Below are 27,632 nucleotides of genomic sequence, written 5' to 3' on the forward strand. Positions count from 1 at the left end.
GATTCACTTATTATTTCCATTGACGATGGTATGCTTGTCATTTCTTTTGTGAAAGGTCTCGAGAGCGGATAGTAATTTTATTGGTAAGCTTAGGAAAAAAATTTTCTATCTGTTCCCTTCTGTATTAATTGTGTTGTATTTCTTCTTCCCTTTTTGTGTTTAGTTTCATGTGTTTGTTTTATTTTGTTCTTTCTGAATTTTTCTTTCGTTTTATTAATACATTCCTCTGCCTTTCAAGACCATACGAGCTTGTTTCTCTTATGGTTTAAAAATGGCATTCAGAGTTGGAGTTAATTGCTATGTGTGCGATACAGTCTATCAAACAGGACAAATGGCTTGAATTGATGGAAATAATAATCCTGATAGGCAAAACATTGCAATTTTTAGACGCCTTCAACTTCGAAGACCACCACTTGAAGTCGCCGATGAGAGTAGGTTATGTCTCAATTGCAATCAATCGATTCGCAATGAGATAGAGGAGCTCCAACGTGACCCAGGCTGTTTAAGACTGAATGTTTCTTACACAAACAGGCAGGCAAACTTGCATGTTCTGTAATACAGATGTTAATACTCCAAGGCTTTCAATTGAATGTAGAGTTAACGCTTTTATTGTCATGGACATTTTCATTCCAGAAGAAACAAGAGCATGCTTAAATCATTTGGATGAACATGATTTTATTTTAGGCCCCTTGCTTCCTGGACTATAAGCGATTAATAGACCGTATAGGATTCCGGGACAGCAGTTACTTCTGTTTTTGCAGCAACTTCGTAACGAAGCAAATGTTTATGCGGCCGAGGCGTTTAACAATGAGGATAGTTTCACTGATGAAGAGTGTGAAGCAATTGCTCCTGTAACAAAAGAACAATTTAGAGAATTGTATGCATTTTGTGATCCTATTCCGCAGTTACATGGACATGGTGCCAGATACGTGAGGAAAAAAGATCTGCTGACTTTCCTTTGCAAAATGCGTCAAGGTCTTTCTGATGAATTTCTGAAAATGATTTTTCATTATTCGATCCGGCAAGCTACAAGAATGGCCATTTCTACTGTAAGAGAGTCTTTAATGCAGCGATTTGTGCCTGATAACATTGGATTTAATGCGATAAACAGAGAGGAATGCATTGAAAGACACGTGATATCATTCGCCAATGAACTATATAATCCACAACCAGAAATTCCCAGAGCTATTGCTATCATCGATGGAACTTATGCTTACATGCAGAAGAGCAGTAACTTTCGCGTACTTCGACAGTCATTCTGCAAACATAAAGGACGTCACTTGGTAAAACCTGCTCTCATTATTACTCCAAACGGATTCATACTTGAAATACAAGGACCATATTTTTCTGACTCGCGAAACAATGACGCACAAATGATCATTAACGAATTTGAAAGAGTTGTGGAAGGTATGAGATAATTTTTCGACATTGGTGATATTTTTATAGAGGACCGTGGATATAGAGATACCCAACCACTTTTAGAACGCTTAGGAATTGTGTCCAAGATATCACCATTTCTCCAACAAGGACAGAGTCAATTGGTAACGGAAGAAGCAAACGAAGCTCGGCTAATAACGAAATCTAGATGGATAGTGGAATCCAGAAATCTTCACATAAAGTCCTTTTTCAAGTTCTTCGAGAAAACCATTCCGATGGCTCATGTACACAATCTAAGGGACTGCTTTCGTATTGCTGGTGCCATAATTAATGGATACCATCCTGTTATCGAGATGCAAGGCGCTACAGCAGAGCTTGCAAGAGAATATATAGAGAGAGCTCGTGAGTCAAATATTGTGCAAGCGCGCGTAGAAGTGGACAATATGCGCTACGGAAATACAAATTGGAATCGCCTGCATGAACTTCAAGTACCACAATTTCCTCGCCTTACATTGGAAGAAATACGCGACATAACAATTGGCGTGTATCAAGTAGAACTTGTTCCATATTACGTTCAAGATAAGCTGCAACGAGAAGAAGATAAGGAGTTTCAACTAGATACGCGACTTAATAGACCTGGTTTGATCAGAGTACGAGTATTTTCTCGTTTCCGAAATGCGACAAGGTACCAGCTGTGGATAGCGTTCAATGAGATCCATGACATAGGACCAGACAATAACGAAACGCTCCTCGGTTATTACTGCACATGTAAGTCAGGGGCCAGAACTCTTTGCACTTGCGCACATATTGCAAGCGTTTTATGGTTCCTGGGTTATGCACGTCACCAGCAACACGTAAAGTATCCTCAAACTTCCTTGCTACAAAGTATTCTAGACGCTGCTAATAGAGGTGAACAAGCGAATCCGAATTAAGAGCCAGAAATAGTTTAATATTTCGCAAAAGCTACTGGGATTGGTTCTATTCGCTGATCATGGGTGCTTAGCATTCGGCCCCCTTGCGAAGGGTACACTGTTATTATCGGAATGTACGCACTAGTTACTAATGTTACTTTGGGTCCCATTTCTGCCTTTAAAAAAGTGATGAATTAGTCAAGTTAAAATCTTGGGCGCTTAGCGTTTGATCGTTTTGACAAGCGCGCTATATGAGTCAACGGTGTAGGCGAAAATATGACAGACCACGATCTGAACCATGATTTCTATGTTGACATCGCTTTTGTAACAAAATCTGTTGTAATTCGTTTTATTCACTGATCTTTAGCGCTTAGCGCCGCATAGCGCTAAAACTGTCCATTTTCTTGGATTTTTTTTACGGATATTTCATCCGGCACTTATAACCTTAAAAATTACAAAGTTTCAGCTAAATTCACCGAAAGCCATTTTCCCATACATTTAGTGCGGGGTCCTTTACATTTTATTTAAAATTTAATATTTTGGTGTTGAAAAGAGAACTACAATCTTTTCTGCATGCAAATATAACTAATTTTTTTTTTTAATTCAACATTTATCTGTTTTAAGAGAAATTTGATCTTTTTTGGATAAAAATGAAACTGCTCGGTTAAAAATTAAACTATTTTGTTCGAAAGTATTACTTTTTTGTTTCAAATTCTGTTGTTTTTTTGAAAATTTCACTATTTTGTGGAAAATTTAATTTTCGTTTAAAATTAATATTTTGGTGTTGAAAAATAAACTGAAATCTTTTCTGGAAGATAATTCAACATAAAAAAATAATTCGTCGTTTTTCATTACAAATACGTTTGTTTAAGATCAAATTTCATCTTTCTCGGATAATAATGTAACTGTTTAATAGAGAATTGAAATATTTTGTTGCTGAAACTGAAAAATTAATCAAGGAAAAATCCAGGAATTTTGAAAATTAAGTTCTTGGACACCCTGCCTAATTCTACCAACAATAACCAACAAAGTATTTCTGGAAACTATTAGAGAGGACCTATAATCCGTTATGTAATTTAAGTACGGCCCTTTAGAAATTTAAACAGTTGTAACACACTAAAGTTGGCACACTTCCGTAAAATTACATAAAGAGCACCCTGGGTGTTAAATACCCAAGGGTATTCAACCGTGTGCTGTGCCGACGGCATTGGATAGTTTTTTACAAGAAAATCAATTAATTTTTAATCTATCCAGTTTAAGGAGGAAAAGGTTTCATAACAGTTTTTTAAATTTAAAGTAGTTAAAAAAAATCCTTTTTGGAAAAAAAATTAAAAAACGACTTCTTTCACTCTAAAATTCATAACTTTTTAAGTTTTGGATATTTTGACTTAAAATTTTTCTTGAATACTTCCGAGATACGGCGCTTCGAAAATAAAATTACTCTTATAGTGTTCGTACCAAAGCAGGTATTTATCTTAACAAATCAAAGCTTCAATTCAATGAAATGTTTTTTTAAAGCGCAAATAAGTCACTGGGTATTTTAGACCCAGTATGCTCTTTAAGGATTAAACTGAAGTTAAATTAAAAATGTTAAACTACCTGAAAATGCGGCGACGAAACGCAGCGCGCGATTTGCCTGAACAGAGGCTCTTGTATTTTAACAAATTGGCTAGGTTCTATGACGTCGAGTATCTCTTCGATTTCTCCGAGGAACATGACTTCTTTCTGGCTGCACGTCTTAGGCCAGAATTTGAGGAGACCCCGGACAACTGGTTCCGTTAAAGTAGCGTCTTTTTCCAAGAACTGCACCACGCAATACGCCAACTGCGCATGGTAGAGCGAAAGACATTTCACCTTGTGCAGTGGTAAGAGCACCTGAAACACGCACACAATATTCAATACGATCACTTGCAATTTTTCATTTGATTCCAGTCATAATTTCCATCAGCTATTTCCAGTGGCGTAGTCGAGACACTTTCTTGTCACACGGACAATTTTTCCAGTTATGGCCCATCCATAAACTACGTGACCAATTTAAGACTTCTACCCCCCCCCCCCCCCCCCCCCCCCCCCCCCATTAATGCAGACATTGAATGAAAGCGGATTTATTTTTAAAAAGTCGAGTTTTTCGAAGAATACAAGTAATTAAAGATTCAACCAAGTAGTAAAATTTTGAAGCCAAAAAGGCCAATTTTGTCAAAAAATTCGAATTTTTAATAAAAGAAAATTCATTTTCAACTAACAAAGATGAATTATTTCACCATAAAAGGTGGATTTTCAATCCAAAAGGATGAATTCTTAACAGCTTAGTGGACTTTTCAACAAAAAAATACGAGTGACAAAATAGTTAAATTTTCCAAAAATACTTTTAGATTTTTAACAAAATAAATTAATTTCTAACCAAATCGTCGAATTCTAAAAAAAAGATTTAAATTAAATTAAATATTTGAATTTTCAAGACAAAAATACAAATTTTTTAGAAGACAGTTCAATTTTCATGAAAAAAGTTTATTTTCGCGCAAGATGCATTTTTACCAAGTCGGTTGAATTCTCAACCAAAAATTTTGAACATTCAATAAATAAGAATAATGTGCTTCACAAAAAGACGACTTTTTAAGCAAATATATAAATTTTCTACTAAATAGTTGAACTTTCAACAAACAAGATTAATTTTCTACCCAAAAAGACGACTTTTCACAAAATACATGCATTTTCTGACAATCAGTTGAATTTTTAGCTTATACAATATACAGGATAAAGTTTCAATAAAAGACGGAATATTTAAATTTTCAGATGAAAACTCTGATAGAAAAAAACGTTGAACAAACAAATTTTTTTATAACAAAATTGTTAAATTTTCAACGAATAAGATAAATTTTTGACCAACAAGATTAATGTTCTATCAAAAAAAGACGAATATCCAACTTATCAAATATACAGGATAAAATTTTAATAAAATATGGAAAAGCCGGTTTAAAAAAAAAAATGTTTTACAAAACAAAATTTAAACAAAGATGTTAAATTTTCAACTAAAAATTCGAATTTTTGAATAAGCAGATTAATATTCTACACAAAAAAGACAAATTCTAAACAAAATACTGAATCTTCAACTAAATTATTTAATTTTAAAACCAATTATTAACAAAAAAATGTGAATTTTTATCCCAAAAACATGATTTTCCACCAAATAGTTTAAAACATTTTTTTTCAACCAAACATGAAATGAATTTTCATCAAAATAGTTTATGAATAAATAGAGGCAGAATCTAATAATTACATCTTCCAGACTAATTCTAATTTTCAGACTAATCTTTATTAGTCTGGAAGATATCGTATTATTAAGTTCCGGCTACATTTATTTATAAATTAAAAATTTTCCAGACGTAGAAAATAATTTTTGTTTCTTCTTAAAAAACATCAAAATAGTTCAATTTTCAACCAAAGAGAATCTAGCAAGAGGAATTTAAAATAAAGAATGAAATAAAATAAAAAATAAATAAAAAACTAAAAAAATGAATTATCAACAAAGATTTAACATTTCTTCAAGAAAAACTTTCTTCAAGATAAACATTTCTTATAAGAAAGATTACTTTTTACCAATACAATGAAATTTTCAACCAAATTAGAGAATTTTAATTTAAAATTAGAATTAAATTTAGAATTTAATTTTTAATTTAGAATTTAAACTGGTAGCTAAGTTTATGGAAATTACATCCAGGCCACTTTTTATTTTAGGACTACACCACGCATTTCGCGGACGTCGATGTTGCAGGAATCGAGAATATTCTTAGAAAAGACAGTACAAAATTGTAATAAATATACTGAGAATACCAAAATTATAGACTAAATTTTTATATGTTTTTAGAAACAATAGTGCAATATTGTACAAAATATACTACCCTCAGCAAGAACACATACCCTATGTGATATATTGCTCTATGTGCCATATTGCCCTATATGTCACATTACCAAATTTTTACTGCCTTATCAGGGTGCCTACTCAAATCCTAGGAAAAAATCCCTGACAGTTCCAGATTTTTTCCAGGTACCTCAAGTTTTTTATAGGTATAATTTTCCGCGATTTTATCATAAATAATGTTTTTTTTTTAGTTTCTAGGATTTCAAAATATTACAAGAAATTAATAAAATATTTCAGCACGATATATTAATTAAATAATTAAATAATACTAAAAATATGATGAATCATTTCTTGAATTTGTCTCTAAAGTGTACGAATTTGAATAATAATTATTAAGAATTTTCATTTGATCTACTTATACATAAAATTCTGTGCATATTTAGGTAAATTAATGTGGGCACTATATCAAATTCAATTTAAGCCGCTTAAAATTCTTAAATTTTCAAATTGAAATTTAGATTTTTCAAAAGATAGATGAATTCTTAACCAAATAGTTGAATTTCCAAGCGAAAAAATTGATTTTCTACCAAAATGACGATTAAAAAAAAACGTTAATTTGAAATCAAACAGTTGAACTTTCAACTGAAAATTAACCATTTTCAAACAAAAAGAGGAATCATGAACTAAAAAAGATGAGTTCTGAAGCAAAAATGGAATAGTTAAATTTTCAGTTAAAATAATTACATCTTCACACAAAAAACCGATTTATTTTTAAAATAAATTTAATTGAACTTTTACTCGAATAGTTTTATTTTCAACCAAAAATATGAATAAATTACTAAAATAATTGATATTTAATTAAAATACTTGAATTTTTGAGCAAAAAAAACATTTTCAAACTAGACAACTAATTTTCAAACATAAACATTAGTTTCTACCAAGAAAGACGATTTTTCAAACAAAACAAAAATCGAATTTTTAACAAAGAAGTTGAATGTTCAAATTTTGCATAGTGAAAGTAATGAGAGAAAGAGGGAATTCATGGAAATGCTTTATATTAAAAAACAAAAAAAGTTATCTATTAATTTAAAAACCGATTTGGATGGGTTGAACAAAACGATTTGGATGAATTCTGTTTTTCTTTTACTTTCTCTATTTCTGACGTAATTGTGACAGATATTTATATTGCGTTTACAACAGATTGGCCTACTGACCCTCATTCGATTCTCAGGTATCAAAGAGAGAGCACCTGTTCGTGGGTGCTGTCAATTTCTACCACTTAAATTTTTCTTGCCTTGATTAGGGTACTTTACGAGTACCGAAACGTTGGTAATGCAAATTTATTTATTTATGTTTTTTATTTTTATTTTATTGTAATTTGATGGTAATAAAAATAAAAAAGACGAAAGAAAGAAAAAGAGAGGGAAGGGGATGTGGTTGGCTGCCTTCTCATTTTTCTTTCTTTCTTTCTTTTTTTTCCGAAAATTTTATTTTATTTTTTTTGTTTTTTTTTTTCAGATTACAATAGGATTTTTGGTTCTCGTTTATTCGTTGTGGTTCAAATTTGATCGTTGAATTCTTGTTTTGTTTAACAGGATTTTGCATCAAAGAGTTCAACTTTGAAAAAAGTAGTTTTATTTTCAACTAAAATGAAGAATATTTAACCGGAATACTTGAATTTTCAACAAAAAAGATGAATTTTCAACAAAATATTTGCATCATCAAATATAAAAATACCAATTTTAACCAATTAGTTTAATTTTAAAATAAAGAAGATCAAGCTTCAACAAAAAATTGAATACTTAATTTTTAAATAAAAAGCATGCATTTTTAATTGAAATTATCAATCTTTAACTAGAATGATTGATTTTTTAGCGAAATTTTCAATTAAAATAGTTGCATTTTCCGTTAAAAAAGCCAACTGATTTGCAACAGAAATCAAAGTAATTTAAAGTAATTTAACTAAAAGTTTCAGTAAAATAATTAAATTTTAGTAAAAAAAAAAAAAACGAATTTTCAACAAAATAACTCATTTTTCAAAGGAGATAAAATTTCAAATAATATTATGAATATTTAACAAAAAATTAATTTTAAACAAAAGAGTAACTCTCAAGTAGTTTTCAATAAAAAAAAAACAATGGAATTCAACCAAAAAGAACGAATTTTCAACAAAGTGTATGGACTTTCAACCAGGTACTTGAGTTTTCAACTAAACCCCATCAATTTTTAGCCAAAAATAGAGTAGTTGAATTTTCAGTTTAAAGAATTGATTTCAAACCAAAAAAAAAACGAATTTTCAACCAAGTATTTTAATACAGTAATGTAAATCGAAAAAAATCCTCCTAAAAATAATTCCCTGACAATTCCAGGTTTTCCAGGTTTTCTAGGTAGAGTAGACACCCTGCTTATATTACTTCAAATATTCTATCCTAACCAAAAAAAACCATAGACCCACATTTTTGTAAACCTATTTACCTGAAACGGAGATTGGCGCGCGCATGGGGCGCGTTGCACTGATTATTAAATTAATTAATTAATTAATAATTCTGATTCATAGTACCTTAACTAAGAACTGTTTATGTTCGACCTTCAATGGGAGAGCGAATCCATTGATAATGCTACCGAGAATTTCTAGAAGTTCGCCCACGCCATTAAAGTGTTCCGTTTCGTACACAAACCTGTAAATTAAAGAAAAAAGTTATATACCACATTTTATTGAAAAAATCAAACACATTAGTTATGAAACCTCTCAGAATGAATGAGTTAAAATTGCAGGGCTTGGACTCACTTTACAAAAAAGTTGTGCCTATAGTGGATAAGTTATGGCAAATAGTAGAAAACTAGTGGTATGAATTTCGAGAAATTTCTTTCTTTAGAAATAAATGTGTATTTTTTTATCGATGATTGCCATTAATTTTGTTTAATTTACAAAGCATAAAAAAATTGAACAAAATAGTAGTGTAAAGGAATTCCAAAACATTATATTGACAACTTAGCTTTCTATGGAGGTATTTAACATTTTTAAAAGATTTTATTATGTAAATTCTGAACTTGAATAATGGAAGTGCTACTTGCACATTTTCTCATCGTTTGATGAAATGTTGCATAACACATCCTAATTTAATATTTTATACCATTTTTACTACAGAATTTTCATTTCAAAATTTAAGGTGTTTTCCAGTTTTATCCAAAGGTAATTTTAAAAAATCGAAACCTCTCAGTGCCATTTCCATTCCAGAAATATTAATTAAATCATTTAAATAATTCAAAAAGAATAATCGCATAAAATGAATAATCGAACTATGATTTAAAATGCTTACGAATATCAAGAAAATCTTTAAAAATTAATTCGTACTTCACCAATTCCAAAAAAATTAATCTTACGCAATAATACGATAGATTTAAATTTCAAGTGTTTTTACATCCCGTAAATTTGTACATACTTTGAATTATTTAAAAATAAATCAGCTTCCAATTTTACAGACGGCCATATATTAATATTATTCTCCAATGAAAGGAGTGATCCACACACTCATCAACTTACATGATTTTCAAATGAGCTAATTTCAAAATATAAAACATTGAAATTTGTTATATTAATAAAAGTTGAATGCTTTAACTTAGTATAACTCTTTCAATTTGATATATAATGAGTTTTGGATGAATATTTAATTTGCTATATATCGACAAATTTTGCCTTTCATTTCGAAATTATGCTTTAAAATAGTACCATGGAAATATAAATATGTAAACTTTTTCATATAGAATTTTTTATCATTCAATTTCGGACGCTTTCGACGACAAAATTTTCAACCAACAAGTGTTATAAATTAAAATGGTACAATTTTTCAAACATTTTCCAAAGAAGGTTGAAAAAATAAAAGAATGTCGCATAAATCGATGCTTAAGAAATAAAGAATATTAACTTTTCTATATAATAATAGCTTTTGGGACTATTTTGGATTTTTTTCTCAAAATAGTGTCATTAGACACTTTAAAGCTCAAAACGTTAAAAATTGACCAATTTTTAAATTAAGTGTTTGGATTTAATTGAACAACTGTAAAGGAAACTCCTTTAAATGTGAAAATTCACGATTGGAAGCCATTGAGAATGAACAATTTTGATTGTTATGGAAAGTCAACACAGTACCTATTGGTGTGAAAAAATCTGAATAGGTGACATTTTTTTCTAAAACAGGTGACAAATAGGTGATAAACAAATGATAAATAAGACTAACAAGTTGTAATTTGTTGTAAACCGAGAGATGCCGAAAGTTTTTTTCTTTGATTAAAACGGTCACCCTGAAAATGGAGTATTTACATTTCTACTGAGAACTAATTTTCAATTTAAAAAAACAATTATTTTTTACAAAACCATCCAATTGTTTACAATATAGTTAAATCCGTGACCGAATTATTCATTTTTCAAACAAAGTAGATGAATAGTCTGCATTTTTAAGCCATAAACGTTCAATTTTTAACCAAAAAATTAAGCAGATGAATTTCTACTGATAAAAATTAATTTTCATTTAAAACAACGAAAAAAAACGAATTTTCTATAAAAAAGTTAAATTTTTTAATTTTCAATGAAATAGTTTAATCCTCAACAAAAACAGATAAATCCTCAACTAAGAAGTTGCATTTTTAACCAAAAAGAGATGAAATTTCTACCAAAAAGTGAATTTTCTACCAAGAAAAAATTTGTAGCCAAGAATGAAAAATAATGTTAAGCAAGTTATTGAATTTTCAACAAAAAAGATTAATGTTTATCAAAAAAATTTATAGTTGATATTTCCACTACAACACTAATAAAAAATAAAAAACAGTTAGATTTGACGAAACAGTATATATTTTCAACATGACTAGATTTTGACAAAAAAAAGTTGATTTTCTACCAAAAAAATACGAATTTTCAACAAACAAACAAATTTTTTTAACCAAAATGTTAAATTTTTAACCAAAAATGAAGTAAATGAATTTTCATTAAAAATGAATTTCCAATAAAAACAAAAACGAATTTTCTACAAAACAGTTTAATTTCATACCAATTTGTTGAATTTTGAAGCCAAAAAGTCTAATTCTCTATCAAACAATTTAATTTTAAAAACAAGAACATGAAATAACAAAAAAGTTAATTTACAATTAATCTACTTTTTGGTTACAAATTCTACTATTGAGTTAACCATTTAACTATTTTATAGAAAATTAAAGTCTTTTGTTAAAAAATAATCGTTTTTGGACGAAAAATTATATTGTTTAGCAGAAAATTCATTTTTTTAAATTGAAAATTCATATTTTTTGGTTGAACATTCATCTTTTTTGATTGGAAATTAATTCTTTTTTTTTAAAGTGTATTATTGTATTTTTGTTCAATAAATAATCTCTTTGACTTAAAAAATATACTTTTTGTGCAAATTCAACGATTTTTTTGAAAAAGTCATCGTTTTTGGCCGAAAATTTATACTTTTGTAGAAAATTTATATTTTTTTGTTGAAAATTTATCTTTTGGTAGAAAAATATATTTTTTTTTATTTGTTGAAAATTCAACTTTTATATTTGAAAGTTAATAATTTTTATTGAAAACTTTACTATTATATTTTTGCTGTTTAGTTCAAAATTCCACAAATTGTTTGAAAGTTTATTTATTTTATTGAAAATTGAAATAGGCTTTTAAAAAGTCACCTTTTTTTGTTTAAAATTAACCTCTTGGTTCAAAAATCTATTTCGTTTGAAAGTTAGTTCTTTTTATCAAAAACAAAACAAAAGTATTATATTTATTTTTCAGAATTGATCTAAATTCATCTATTTTCTTACAAAGTTATTTTTTTTATCAAAATTTCAACTGATTTACTAAACACTTGTATTTTTGGATAGAAAATCAATCCTTTTGGTGTAAAAATCCTCATTTGGATTTAATCTTTTTTGTTTGAAAATTCGAACATTTGGTTCAAGATTCGTCGATTAGGAAAGTGTAATAAAAACTCTATTTGGTGTGCAAGTTGTAATTTTGAATAAAATTGTACTTTTTCAACTGAAAAAAGGTGACATAAGATGAGAAATCCCAAAATAGGAGAAAAAGGTGATAAATTCCTAAAATAGGCTCAAGATTTGAACACCAAACGCTTACTGATTGAGTCTAAAAGTTGCATGTATTTAGTTTTACTTAGAAAAATAAATATTTAAAATATTTGAAGTTCAACCATATCTAATTAATTGTCAAGCCCAAATAATTATAGTTTAAATTTTAAACAATATTTCCAATTTTATGTTTTCTCACTGAACTTAGAATGAATTTTTTAATATTCAAAATTGAACACTTTCAAATTTAGAACAATTCAATATTGAACATATTGAATGGAAAAATCTTATATTTCAAACGCTTAAAGTTAAATGACTTAGAATGTTTAACCTTCAAATCTTAAACAATTACGAATTGAAAACAAATTTATTGTCTTAAATCGAATTTTGACAACTTGTAATTCTATAATTTCAAATTGAAACTTTTAATGTAAAATAGTTTTAATCTGGAAGTTTTCGATATTTTGAAAAAGTTTAAAGCGTTTAATGTTTTTCCGTTTTAAGCTGGGAAACACAAAGATAAATTGAAAACTCAAATTAGACACGTAACACAAAATTGAAAAGCATTAAAGCCTGAAAGCACTTGACTTCAAAAGGCATCCAATTTTCAAAGCCTTTTCATTTGAAACTATCCAAAATTTACCAGAAAGCTTTCAAACCTCTAACCATTTGAAACAATTTTAATTCTAAATCATGATTAAACTTTAATTGAAAGTAATTATTTATAAAATAGATTATATGTAAGTGGATATTTTCTGGGACTTTAAAATAAGGTAAAATTTAATTTAAACAGCTTAAACTTACCTGAGGAAGATATTATTTATCTGTTTGCGTATAAAGGCTCGAAGGCCGAGGAATTTTCCGTAAATACGATGTAAAACTGTCTTTAAGAAATCTCTCTCCCTAGGGTCCTCCGAGTCAAACAGGTCCAATAACTGCAAAAGAATTAAAAGCAATTTCTCATTTTGAATAAAACTTTAAAACAACAACAAATCGTTCCATTTTCCAACATTTTGTTATAAATTATATAATAAACTATTTTATCATCTACTGACAGTTTGAATAATGATTAGAACAAAATATATTTTTTGCTGATCCAACGTTATGGCTGCCGAAGCTTCAATTATACTGAGAAAATTCACCATTTTTTTTATTTGCAATTCTTGAAAATTAGCAGATTATTTTTCTCATTAATAAAATATGACTCGCTGCGTATGTAATAACCTGACACCACACTTTTAATATTGTTTTAATAATTAAAAAACATAAAAAATAAATTTTTCTCCCAATATATTTGATAAAACCTTTAAGGCTTTCGCTGTTCGTTAATAGCGATTGAAAAAAATTTTTGCTTGGAAATTTCTTTAAAAATTAAAATATTTGGTTGAAAATTTATTTATGTTGTCACAAATGAATCTTTTTTGGTAGAAAATTAATCTTTTCAGATGAAAATTTATTTCACTGATTAAAAATGAGTTTTTTCTTTAATCAAAATTAAATTGTTTTAACTGAAAATGCAACTATTCCATTTGTTGTCAAAACTTTTTGTTTTATAGACCTTTAATCTTTTTGGTTAAAAATGTTAATTAGTTCAAAGCTTATTTCTCTAACCGAAAATTTAACTATTTTATTTTTGGTTGAAAATTTGCCTGTGTTGGTAGAAAATTAATTTCTTGGGTAGAAAAATTCAAATTTTTGTTAAAAAATTTAACTATTCTGATCAAAATTATATTTTGGCTGAAAATACAGCTATTAAATTTTTGCTAGAAAATTGATATTTTTTAGTTGAAAATTCACGTGTTCAGTTGAAAACTCGTCTTTTTTAGTTGAAAATTTTGCTTTTTTTTAAAGATTCATTTTTTTTATTAGTCTGTTTTGATTAAGGATTTAAACAATTTGTTGAAAATTCGTACTTTATGGTTTAATTTAGCTATTTCTTTCCTTAAAAATTGATTCTGAACGTTCAAATGAATAAAATATTTCTTCCCTATTCAATTTTATCCACAAATATTGTTCCACCTATAATTTAAAAGAATGCAATAAAGTTTTCTTTGTAATCAGTAATTTTCAATAGAAAGAAATTAGTATTTTAGCACTGTTTCTAGTTTAAAAGTCGTCAGTAAAAATGTTTGTTCATTGGCACGTTCTAAACTTCAAGCACGTGATTTTTTCAAATTACCGAATTGACATTCTGAAAATGCAGCAAAAATGCATTCGAGATTTTCGGGACCTATTCATTTTTTAGAAAGACTCCAGTGACAAATGAAATGAGGAAAATATTAAACAAGCTAATGTACCTGTAAAACAAATTTTTGGTCGATAACTTTTTTCCCAACTGTAGGCTGGAAGTCTGAGGACTCGAGAAAGCGAAGAAAGAATTCGTAGACCAACTGAAGGTGGGGCCAGCTCGCCTCCATTGTTGGGTCGTCTTCCTCAGGATCGAAGTCTGGATTTTCACTAGGTGGCAACGTGCGGAATAGGTTTGCCGAAATCTGCAAATAAAAGTAAATTCAAACGATCTCGCAAAAAGTAAATTCCATTAAGTTGATTAGAATACTCGATAATTCAATTGTTTATAATTCATGCACCCAGTACTGTGAATTTTTAACTAAATTTGATTCAATTCTCAGCAGTTTTTTAAGGTTTTTTTTCGAGTTTTTTGTTTGGGAATATGTTTTTTAAAAATCTAAATTAAAGGAAAGTTCATTTGAAATGTTTTTAAAACTAGAAAGTAGTTATAAAATTAAAGTGAACCATATAACTTATAATAGGGTAATGGGTACAATGGTAGCCCCCCCCCCCCAGATTAGCCATTTGTTTAAATATATGTAACTAAGACATATTCACAAATAAAACATAATAAACAGTGCACGATTGTTCTCAACACATTCCACGCTATTTATTGTAAGTTATAATTGTCAATATTTAAAAATTTATAATCATTTTTAAGTGCCAATCATTGAGAATTAAAAAAATCAAGAATTGAAATGTATAAATGTTAAATCAAGGATTTAAAACTATTGAATTTAATTTAAAAAAAGCTTTCAAAATCTCGATTTTTTGTTTAATGTTATACTTTCTCAAATAGTATTATTTATAGTTAGATGTAATCTTTAGAAATGTTTGAAATTTTGCACAAAGTATTTACGTAAGCAGATTAAGAAGTTTACGATTTATACAATAATAGATATTATCTTCTACGAACTGGCTCAGTGCATTAATTCAATGTATAAAGTTTCTAGTCAGGTATGTAAGTTTAAAAAACATAGTATGCACTTTGCAATAAAGCGAATATGAAATTATTTCAATACCTTTATTGAGAAAACGGACCTTTTAGCAGTTCAAAAATAACACACTCAAAGGATAATTTAATATGTCAATTTAAAACCTTTCCCACCTTTAAACGTATTTTTTAAAAAACTCAATTGTATTATTTAAAAAAATCAAATCTGTATATTTTTATTGGATTTACAACATGAACATTTGTAAGCAATCAAATTTGACAACATTTATTATTAAAACTTCGAGTGATTCTAATACATTAAATTTATAGATCGAAGATTGAAAAAGATTTAATTTGACTGCTTTTTAATTCCATTTTTGTAATTGGAGACCATTTTCAACGCTTTTAAAAAGAAATGCAAACTCGAAACTTTTTCCATCTTGCAGATTAGAACAGTTTCAAATTTAAATGTACACGTCGAACTAAATTCTTCGTTTTGAAATTTCATTTTCTTATTTCCAATTTCAAAGCTTAAAACTTACACACTGGCACATAAGAATTGTTTTCAAAACAAAATATAAAACTTTAATATTTAAATGTGAATTGTTCTTTTTTCAGATTTCGCTTAAATTCGATAAGATTTGAATTGATGTATTTATTATAATTTTATCAAATTGATATGTTTTGCTTCCTCAAAGAGAAAACTTTGTACTGGCGTAAAATTTTAAATATACTTTTTTAACATATTTCTATCAAATTCAACCCCATAAGCTCGAAAACACAATTTTTTTAAATTCTCGTGTGTGTGTGCGCGTGTTCATCATATCTCGAAAAGTAAGAGCCATGATTATGAAACTTGAAAGAATTGTAGCTCCGATTTATATTCAGCTCTAAAATGATTTTGAGCTTGATTGTTAAATTTTAGAAGCGATTTTTTAGTTTAATAATATGGAAAAAAATTACTTTGTCCATCTGAGAAAATTTTGTTTTATATTAAAAATACAACAATATGGTATCCAGGACATTTGATCGCGTCTTCGAGACGCATCGATCAATCAACTGTTGAAACTTTTATGACCTATTAATACCGATGTATGACATAAAAAGAATAAACTGTTTATTCAGTTTATACGCGAAAACAGTGTATTTGTTCGCATCTTTGAGAAACATCGATCGACATCATGTTGAATCTGCTATGTCCCGCTCAATACCTATTCATTAAGTTTTAAAAACATGGTTTATTCTGTTTAAATAAGAAAAACTTTTTTGATATTGAAAATACAACATTACTATACCTAATGTATTTTTTTCGCGTTTTCGAGACGCATCGATCGCCCTATTGCTAAATCTTGTATGACCTATCAGTGCCGATTTATAAAGAAAAAAAGTTTATTCCGTTTCTACGAGAAAAACTTTTATAATATTCAAAATACAACAATACTATATCTAGTCTATTTTTTCGCACCTTCGAGTCGCAGTGATTGACCTATTGTTGATCCTATTACCGACTTTCAAAGTTTTTAAAAAAATGGTGTATTCTGTTTATATGAGTAAAACTTGGTCTCTTATTAGAAATACTAAAGTACTGTATCTGACATGTTTGTTCGCATCTTCGAGGCACTTCGAATGATCGAATGACGTACCTTCCATGACCTCTTATGATCTAGAAATACCGAGTTATAAATTTAAAAAATATATTTTTTATCTTGTTAATAAGAGGAAAACTTTTTTAATATTCAAAATACAATACTATAGTGTTTCGCGTCTTCGAGACGCATCGATTGCCCAATCAAAGTACTTTGCTAATCTACCATAATCTACCAATATCGTTTTTAAATTTCATTACAGAATTATTTAATTTGATTTTAATCTAATTTTGTTTAATTGGGAATATAAGATTATTATGTTTGATATAATTGTTCGCGTCTTCGAGACGAGTGAATTGAACTATTGATGAACTTTTGACGACCATTCTTGAATAATCAAAATAGCGACTTAGAAAGTTAAAAAAAATGTATATTGTTTCTATGAAGACATTTTTAAAAATAATTTGGAATTTAAAACTACCGCAAGTTAAAAAGTTGCACTGTTAAAAAAATCTATTGAATTTTACATCTTTGGTGGATGTAAATAAAAGGACCCTCGTGTATCGGAGTAACTTTACGAATCTGTTGTGATATTCCAATTCGGCCGATAATTTTACATGCGAAAATGTAAAATTCATTATCTGAAAGAATAAAATAAAATTTATCAGGGCGACAGGTTTCGAACTCTCGAAAGTTCAAACTTCGTACAATTTCATGGAGATTAAAGAAACACAAGCCGAACACGTTACCACTTACCTAAAACACATAAAATACTATGGGTATTTTTTTGATGTTTCCATAAAAAAATATGAAATATACGTTTTGAATAACCGCATTTTTTCCGTTCCAATAGCAGAAAATGGAAAAGGCAAAATAGGAAAAGCTCGGATTCAGTCTACTGTGTGTAAAGATGTCAAAAAAGTTGAACATAGCTGTCAATTTCCTCGCAAAAAAATAAAAAATAAAAATGCTCCAAAATTGAAGGATAAAGGCATCGATAAACAACGAACACGAGAGACGCTTTCGTATTCACATATTATTTGATTAATTATTCTAAATTTCAAAATTAATTATAAATCAAAAATTTTACATTTTCCGCCAGGGTAAAATTAAAGATCTTTGATCAAATTAAAAATCTCGATTTAATTTTCAATCACAGGAAAGTGATTTTACCGACGCATGATATTTTTACATGCTGCGACGATGAAGTTAGGAAACAAGGGACTAGGCATGCCATTGCGGGGGTGATGCAATGAGGGGGGAGGTCCGCCACCTTTTGATGTTCCACGACAAACATGGCAGCGCCCACATGTTTATATTTTCATGCACAGTTTGTCGGCAAAAATGCTCGTGCGCATAATCAAATGGCACATCGTAAGATGGCGGCTCTCCCCACTCATGGAATTCTCCTCCCTCCCGTGGATTCAACCCTACTCGCCCTAGTTAGGATGGTATGCCTAGTCCCGTGTTTCCTATGTCCATGCTAAGAACTAACAAAAACTTTGACTATGTCCATGGCTGCGACTGAATTTTCCCTTATGAATGTAAAGTTCGTACGAGGGAATGTGTAATTTTATTTTTATCGATTGTGTAATATTACACTGCTGTTCGAGGGTCTTTTTATTTACATCGCTACAGGATGTAATTTCACATACTTTTGTAAAATCACACAGTGGAGTGTGTGATATTTACAATGATGCAATATTTAATTTTCCGAAACTTTGTAATCTTACACAAATCTTTTTTTACAGTGTGTTTATTGTAACAGACCACATGAATTTACATTTTTATGGGTTCCCTGATTTTCTAAAAATAAGATTTTTGGTAAGACAAAAACATAAGCTTAAAAAATATTAAAAGTCTCAATTTTTACTTTTTTTTAAAGAGATAAACCTAGCTCCTTCTATAAGGAAGCAATGTGCTCGTGAAATAATAAAAAATAATTACACCTACAGTACTTATCAGCAGTCTCAAATTTGATATTAAAAGGTACTATAGACATGACCTGTTTTTATTCTATCAGAATTAAGCCAAAAGCGCAATTCACGCACATGTTTTAATAAATAAGGACTGAATAAAGTTTCAAATTTTTCACCAGAAATTTAGGTTTAAGTGGATCAAATCTTAAATTCTACCAAATTCAATGAATTATAATTGAAAAGATAAATAAATAAAACGTCTGTTTGGTATGGTAAATTCACTCGAGCGATACTAGTTTATGATTATGTTCGTTTAAAAGAATTCGTAACATGACAGTCTGGTACATGTCCCTAATAAGATCGAAAAAAATTTTTCAAACATTTTTATTGTCAAATTAGTATTCGAAGACACGTACCATCTTGATGATTTCGGGGTAAACAGGCTCAGTGAGTACACCTCGACCCGCTGTGATGTATTCGACAAGTTCATTGAGAGTTGCACGCTTAATTTCCTTATCCTTGAGATCTGCGACTGGATCCATGAAGTCAAAAGTCACACAGCATTGCCGTAACTTCCTAATGAACAAGTCTTCCTGCTCCGATGGCGTAACATCTATAAAACAAAAAAGAAACATCACCTTTAGACGCAATTCAACATTTCTTATTCGCTTTTATTATCACCATAATATTTTACAACTGTTTGGGAGACATTCGCGTTTTTTAAAGTCAGGATCAACATTTTATTTTCGGGTTTGAATGAGGGATGATACTAGGAATAGGATACTAGGAGCCTAAGACCGGAAATAGGTCCATTATGAAATTTCCATTGTGGAAAATCTGAACGACCGAAGAAAAACGTAATTTTGGATTTTAATTTGAATTCCAAAAATAATAATTAAAACTAAAATAATTTAATTTCATATTTGGAATTAAGAAACCTATTTAGAAATTGAAAGCGTCAGAATTGAAAAGTAACAACATCTGAAACGCAGTGTATTAAAAAGAGTGAAGTTTTTAAATACCTAGTATAAACTGTTTTTATAAAAAAATGATCTAAGTTCTGGAACATTAAATTTTATTTAACCATGAAAAAATAAATGGTTAACATTGATTTTTCTAGTTTAGAAAATTCTGCTTAAAATCATTTAGGGTTGGCAAGGAAAAAATAATTAGTTTTCAGACTTAAAAAAGGAACAAAATTGTAATGAAGCATAATGCTCCTAGACACAAAACAATATTCGAATAATTAAAAAAACAAGAAGATATTTTAAACAATCTTGTACATTTAAAAACATTTTTTTTTTTTAAAAATGAAGAGAAAAAAAGCAGTTCGAGCCGTTGAAGTCAATAAACACAGAATTGAGCAAAAAAAAAGGAAACAGGCTCGAGTGAATAATATATATAAACGCAGCACAAGCTTATATAAGAGTACTTTCCAAGGTTTGCAAATGTGTACAAATCAATTCTAATTATTGTGAAGAAGCAGTACAATGCACTCATGCGGTATCAAAGTATAATAATCATTGGTCGTTTCTTGAAAAAATTTGAGAATCGCGAGCTGAATCATTTCCTCAAGATGAAAAATAAAATTGCCAATTTACATTTCGTACTTTTGTTGTTCTAATCTAGATGGCTTCCATTCTGGACTCACACACGAACAAGAGCTTACATCATCGACTATTAAAAATTTTTACTACATATTTTTTTAGTAGATAAAATATTTATTGCCAATGAATTCACTTCAAATACATTTGTTGAATGTTATTGCACTTTTTCTATTTTGGAAATTTGTTGAGTCTCTAAATGTAAAACACGAATTTCACTGGTTCAATAAAGTCTGTACCGCTAAGCTCGATTTCTTCATTCTAATTAACCCCGGAGAATCGACGTTTTATGCGATTCCAATTGATTTCAACAACTCCTTCATATTTATTTTTCATGTTTTCATCTAAAAAAGTTCATTCTTTTAAAAAATCAATTTCGAAAACACACCTGCCCTGATTTTCTTTATATTCCTTATTTTTCACTTTCAAATGACTTTTTAAATAAACAGTTAAGAAACCTATGTGCTTTACATAAAGTTTTATAAACCAAAATTGTATGCAAAAAAATTAAATTAATTTTTGTTTTGTTTAAAATGTCATTTTTTTACCATGTAATTCAATTTTTTTTATTTAGTCACAAAAATAAGTTTTATTCAATTTCCTACAACAAAATAAAATTTTCGTTTTATTAGATCGGCTTTATAATTTATTTTATAAGTTTTCGGTTCATATCGACACAAGTGAAAATATCGAAAAACCAATTTGCCGAAAATATGAACTTCCCCAAAAAGTAAATATTTTCAATTATAAAATGGCCGATTATTTGGAATTTTGCAATTGGAAAATTCCTCAATAATAAAAATCCCGCAAGTAGATAATTCTGGAGATAAAAATTGCTGAATAATAATATACCCGACACTATAAAATTACCGATGCAGAAAAAGTTCCGTATTATACAATTTCAGAATCTAAATAATTAAAAAACTCGTTTAATAATAAATTACTGTTTATTTTATTATTTATTAATTTTTTAATTGTATAGATTCAAAAATTTACTTGTGTAGGAACTGTTAAGGTGTCGGTTATTTTATAGTGCCGGCAATTTTATTTCGAGAATTTTCAAATTCGGTAATGTCATGACCTACCGGGAATTTTAATATTCTGTAATTTTCTGATTTCAGGAATTTTTTATTTCGAATATTTTCTTTTTCGTGAATTTTATTTTTCGAAATTATGCAGCCGTCCCTTTTAATACCTTCTGTTCGGTTTATGAATTTCGAAATAAAAAAGTACTATTAGTTTAGAAATTTAAAAAATATTTAAATTCAAATTCTTTGAAAATGTGCAGAAAGTTTGTTTTTGGATTGAGCGAAACTCAAATTTCTTTGGAAAAAGTTGATTTGTCAAACCTGATTTTTTTTAGCTTGGATAGAAGAATCATGCAAATATTTTACTTTTTTCAAAAAAGTGTGCATCCAATTCATTAAGAAAAACATATTTTTAGAACGTTTCTAAACAATTCTGCATGACATAAAATTTTTAAGCCTCATTTTTGATAACTGATTGCTAGCAAAAATTTTACGAAGAATAACTACAAGGTTTATTAAACAATAATGAAAGCTAAATTATCACGTATTAATGAAGAGGTCAAACTATCATTTTACATGTTACTTTAGTTGATATTTAAGTAATAAATAACTGTGCTTATTTTTATACAGTATAAATGTTTAATAAATAACCTGGGAAAATTAAAAAATAATTTGTATCATTAATAGTAGAGCCTAGAACCATTGAAATTCAATTAATACAAAAATCTATGAAACCAATTATAAAACCGAGATCAACAAATCAAAATTTCGTTTTGCAATACAGAGATTTAAAAAACGTATTTCTGTTAATGAAAGAAAAAATATAATTGAATAGTTAAAAAATGTCATTATAAGCAAAAAGTAAAAAAATATTTGTTTGCACATCAAATTTTTGCTTGAAGTAATTTATGTAAAGAACATAGGTTTCATCGTTTTTTCTCTCAAAGAATATTTTAAACTATAAAATAAGGGAGCATAAAAAAAAACATCATGAGCGTAGGCATTTTTTGGGAATCGAGTTTATAAAAAAATATCAAATTTTTTGTTTCAAAACAGGAATAATAACTATGATCTTCGAGACGCATCGATTGACTTATTGTTGAATCTTTTATGACCCACCAGTACCTATTTATGACAATTTTCTAAGAAATGATTTATTCCTTTTATATGAGAAAAGCTGTTTTGATATTCAAAAGACAACAATATTATATCTAGTGTATTTGTTCGCGTCCTTGAAATGCCTCGATTGACCTATTGCTGAACCTTTTTCGACCCTATTTTGTTAATATCTATGTATAAACTATTTTTTTCTATAGAAGTATATCTGTAAATTTGTTTTAATTTTCTAAGAAATATTTAAGTAAAAAATAAAATGGTAATTACGTATTACGAAGATATTATGAAAATTAAGTTTTGGCCCATGCATTTGGTGCTATGGTTTCCCTTATCACTCGACGAAGTTAAGTTAGCTGACGATGAAGTGAAAGTACCTAATAAGAATGTAGAGGTTATGTTTAAGTGTTGCATTTTAATCTTAGAGTGGCGCGAAATTTAAATGGTAAGATTTTTTTGCATTTAAGAAGTAATCTACAACATAATAATAAAGTTTTTTTGACTCTCACTTTTTTATTAAGAACGGTTATAAAAATCTGATAAATGTCAACTTATCATGGTAAAAGGGTGAAATCAGACTTTCAGTGAGTGTATAAATGATAGAAATTGCGTTAGTAAAGAAACCGTAGAGCTGTTGAACTCAAATAATCGAACTTTGTACTCGAACTAACCAGGATAACAGAGAGTTATTCTACGAGCTTCTGAACATGAGGTGCAGTGTAGTGAACGATAGAATACAGAAGTAAAAAGTAAACTGCACAAATTGAAGAGAAGCTGATTTCATACTCAAAAGCGAAGAGAAGACGGTGGGAAGAGAACTTGAAACCATCGGATACGAAAGATTGAAACTAGGCTGGGAATTAATTGATAATCAGAGCCAACAGAATCTGTTCACACAGAATCCTATCGATCATATCAGACTTCATGTGCAGAGGTTTCAAAGCTCTAGGAATAAAAGGAATTTTTCAGAAACTGTATCTATGAAATTTGTAATTCAGGGTTGAAAGAAATTTATTTTCAAGATTCAGGTCACCACCTTTCAAATTCTTTCTATCAGACAAATAACCCACAAAATTTTGTTTGAAAATTCCATACGTTCAGCTGTATTTGATCAATTTTAATTTTTAAAAGCAAAAATTGTTTGTATTGAAATACACTTCCAAATGAAGAAAAAGCCAGAGAATTGTATTTTCAAGACTGCATTTTTAAAAAAAATGTTCTGGCCGGACTACAAATGGTCAGAGGGCGAGGCAGAAACTGACTAAAAATACCGTCCGGCTGCATTTACCACATAAGCAACTTGTTCGGATTGTTGTAAACAACTTAGTGAATACAAATAATGTCTTCTCTATTTGTGACAATAAAATACTCTTGACCTATATTTTGTGTATGAAAATATAAGTAAAAGAATATTTAATTAAAATTAAAAGCAGTTAAATGTGAATTATCAATTGTTTATACAAATTTAATCAACCAAGTCCTAATCAGGCCATTTTCCATTACAAATATGTCATTTTTTCCAGAAGAATTAAGTGATAGTATCTTACCAATATTCTTCCACTGTAAAAATGTGCTATTAGACAACAATTGCGTATTATTTTAACAAATTTCATAAATAAATGCATCATTTGACTCTTTTGAAGTATGTGGGGTCTGTTTTCTTATAGCAAAATCAACCTCGGAATCCACTGTACATCTTTCCCTGACGACCATTTACTTTAGATATTGTTTTTTTAAAGAATAATAATTTGTTATACAAACAAATTTAATAAAGAAATCTCGAAAAAAATTCATAATTCCACCATTTTTCGGTAGATGAGTCTCTTCTTTTCGGCAGAATCAATTATGAATCTCTAATCAATGCTTATCTGCAAATTAAAGAATTCAAAGTGAAACTCTTCTAAGTAGCAATCATTTAAAATTAAAAACTGAAACGTGTGAAATCCCGCAATATTGACTTAAAAGCATAAAAATAAATCAGAATTACTTAAAATTCTCTTTTCTTTCAAATTAAAAACCATTACAATTGAAGAATTTTTACTTAAAGCTTTTAATTTAAAACTATAAAATGCCAGTACTTTTATTTTTCAATTTTTTCAAATGGAACATTTACACACGCCTTCAATAACATGAAATTTGAAATTGCCGAGAAAATGAAACAATCCCGAAAACAAGAATAAAAAAACTGCACGTTTTTAAATTTGTAATGTTCCGGATTGGATAACCAAAAATTAAGTGACTCGAAAAATAAAAAAATTTTAATGAACCTTTTAAAGGTAAACAGTTTTAAACTTTAGAAATAAACAACGCTGAATTTTAAATGTGAAGATTTTTAAAATGAAATATTTTAAACTCGAAGGTTTAAGCATTTGTTATTAAAACCACGAAAATTAAGAAAAAATATTGTACTTCATGTTTCAGTGATTTGATAGATTTTTTGACTATATGAATTTTATTGATAAGATTTTCGATAAAAAGTAAATTTACTGTCATTTTTAGCGTTAAAAATAAAAGACTTTTAAATTGAAATATTCTAAAATGACGTTCAAAATTGAATAATTTTAAATTGTCTACGTCTTAAATTAAATAATTTAAACGATAAAAACCCAGAGACAAAGTTAGTCGCATAAGGAACATTTTTTCTGCAAAAGGATTCCTGTCGAGACAAATGAAAATCCTCTCTACCTTAAATCTAAAAGGAAATTCAATTTACGTCAAGAAACATCCTTTTGTCACAAGAGGGTATTTCTCTGAAGGAATCATCACAAATTGAACGATTCCAAACTTCGTTAGAAACTGGTCCATTTTTAAGTGATAATTGTGAAATTAAAACGTTCATAGACAAAAACTGAAAGAACTTCGAAAGACCGTTTTTCGATTTAAACTTGGCAAATGCCATAAGCACACATGTTATATTTTTTCTTCGGACATAAAATATACCTATTTCCGGTTACTATCTGCTTATAAATATACTTCCCATTCATTCAGTACAGGAATGTAATGGAATCGTACATTGTTTTTAAAGTTAAGAGATAATATATTTATTTTATTTAAAATTAATCACGTTTCCAGCTCGCCCTTTAAAGAAACACATGCTAGTGACTGGTCACAAAAGAGTGATTGGTCACATCTGGAACCACTTTTCCAGCTCGTCCTTAAATCAGCGCATCAAAATACATAGGTATACGCAGCTTGAAGGATTTTGAAGGTGGAAATTGGTCGGAAATTTATCCCAAAAAATTAGAAAAATTCCCGGTCGAAGAATAAATTCACTGTAATTTTTCGGTTTCAAAAAGTTACCAGATTCCGCTTCACCGTCCATTCGGGATATTGTTCGAAACCTGAGTTTATAACATACAATATATAATTTAATGACCTTATAATTGAATCATAAATATTGAAAATAACACAAATTTGATAGTTTCTTGAAGTTCTATCAAATTTACCTAAGTTTATTTTTAGCGGGAACATAAATCCTTGAAGGCTCTCGTCCTCGATATATGCTTGCAACTAAAACCGATATACAAGAACACGCTGCTTATTTATAACTTAATTTTCTAAACAATTATAGACTTAATACTAATTTTTTTAAAATTTTAGTTCTCTCGAATTATAGTTAAACATCGCATAATGTAACTTTCAATCTCCAATATTCGATTTTTTTGACAAAGTTTAAAAGTTTCTCCTCTACTCATGGTCATCAGTTACGATTTCCGAGAAGATGATTTATTATTGCAACCAATGTGCTTAAAATTACACGAATTTAGGACAGAACTTGCCTTCCAAATTAAGTACTGAATAATGTTAATTGTGGAAAAACCTGCAGCGACTATTATTATGCAATTGGATCGATATTGTTAATAAGATTTCCGAACTCGAATTAGTAGATACATTCGATATTAGTGGATAAAAAATGAGGAAAATTGTTAACTCCTCAAGCCAACAGCAGGAAAAGAAAGAAGTTCCAACATAACAGTAATATGGTTATCGGGGTGCAAGGTTATTTTGGTACGCCCGTGATACAAATTGGAGCAGGGGTATTCATAATCCAGACACAAGGAAAACTGCATTGGCTTCGTATTTCTTTCCCCCTCACTATTCCAGATTTTAAACGACTCTCAATTAATCCTTCAATTTCTGTCTAATAAAAAAGTATTAATTATTCAAAAATTACAAGCTTGTAACGGAAGTGACTTGAAAGAAAATACACAGAAAAAAATACTCGCTTAAATTTCAAGTGACTTTTCTACGACTCCTGGATGGATAAAAAAGTCTGGTGAGATTTCAGCGAATTTAATTAAATAGTAGAAAAAAAGTGAAATAATTTTCAAAAATAGAATCGCTAGGAAAAGTTTACTAATTCTCATGAAAAAAGTACTTAAAAATACGATCCTTTCTGATATATATATATTTAACATTTCTCTAAGAGTTTAAGTATCCCAGTCAAATAATTTTGAAGAAAAGAGATTTAAAAAAAACGATTGATAAATCAGTGGCGTAGCGAGGATTAGACAAAAGGGGGGGTTTTCATGTCTGAACAGAAAGTGAGGTACAACTTGCAGGGAAAAGTTAGGGTAATATAGTTAGACATGAAATTTCTAAATATCATATTCATTATTATTATTATTATATTATTTCTATTTTAACATTAAATTTTGAAATGTTTACTTAGTATTATAATCATCAGTCTAATAATAAGAATAATATTAATAATAATAGTCCAATGTAGTACAGTATTATTTTATATTCCAATGTATTTAATTATATAATAAATAACACAGCAATATTAACTACACTTGCTATTCGGCTAGTTCAGATAAAAATTTATTCTCCAAAGAAAGGGGGAGGGTCGGTAAGGCCGGTTTTTGGCCTAATTTATTTTTGGACCAAAAAATCTGAAAAAATCATGGTAGTATCTTATAAGTATCCCGAGT

The 27,632-nt window shown here is 28.8% G+C and overlaps 1 protein-coding gene across 1 annotated transcript in view; it reads right to left on the reverse strand.

Annotated features, from left to right (window-relative positions):
• The window catches only part of LOC117172291 (serine/threonine-protein phosphatase 2A 56 kDa regulatory subunit epsilon isoform), a 163,100-nt gene that overhangs the window by 19,491 nt on the left and 115,977 nt on the right, over positions 1-27,632 (reverse strand). Inside the window, exons 2-6 of the mRNA XM_033360048.1 lie at positions 19,370-19,566; positions 14,523-14,717; positions 13,030-13,160; positions 8,708-8,825; positions 3,888-4,163 (exon numbers count right to left, since the gene is read on the reverse strand). Coding sequence (XP_033215939.1) covers positions 3,888-4,163; positions 8,708-8,825; positions 13,030-13,160; positions 14,523-14,717; positions 19,370-19,566 — 917 coding nt within the window. The remainder of the gene's footprint in view (positions 1-3,887; positions 4,164-8,707; positions 8,826-13,029; positions 13,161-14,522; positions 14,718-19,369; positions 19,567-27,632) is intronic.

The sequence above is a fragment of the Belonocnema kinseyi genome, chromosome 5 (assembly GCF_010883055.1).
Source record: "Belonocnema kinseyi isolate 2016_QV_RU_SX_M_011 chromosome 5, B_treatae_v1, whole genome shotgun sequence".
Classification (NCBI taxonomy): Eukaryota; Metazoa; Arthropoda; class Insecta; order Hymenoptera; family Cynipidae; genus Belonocnema; species Belonocnema kinseyi.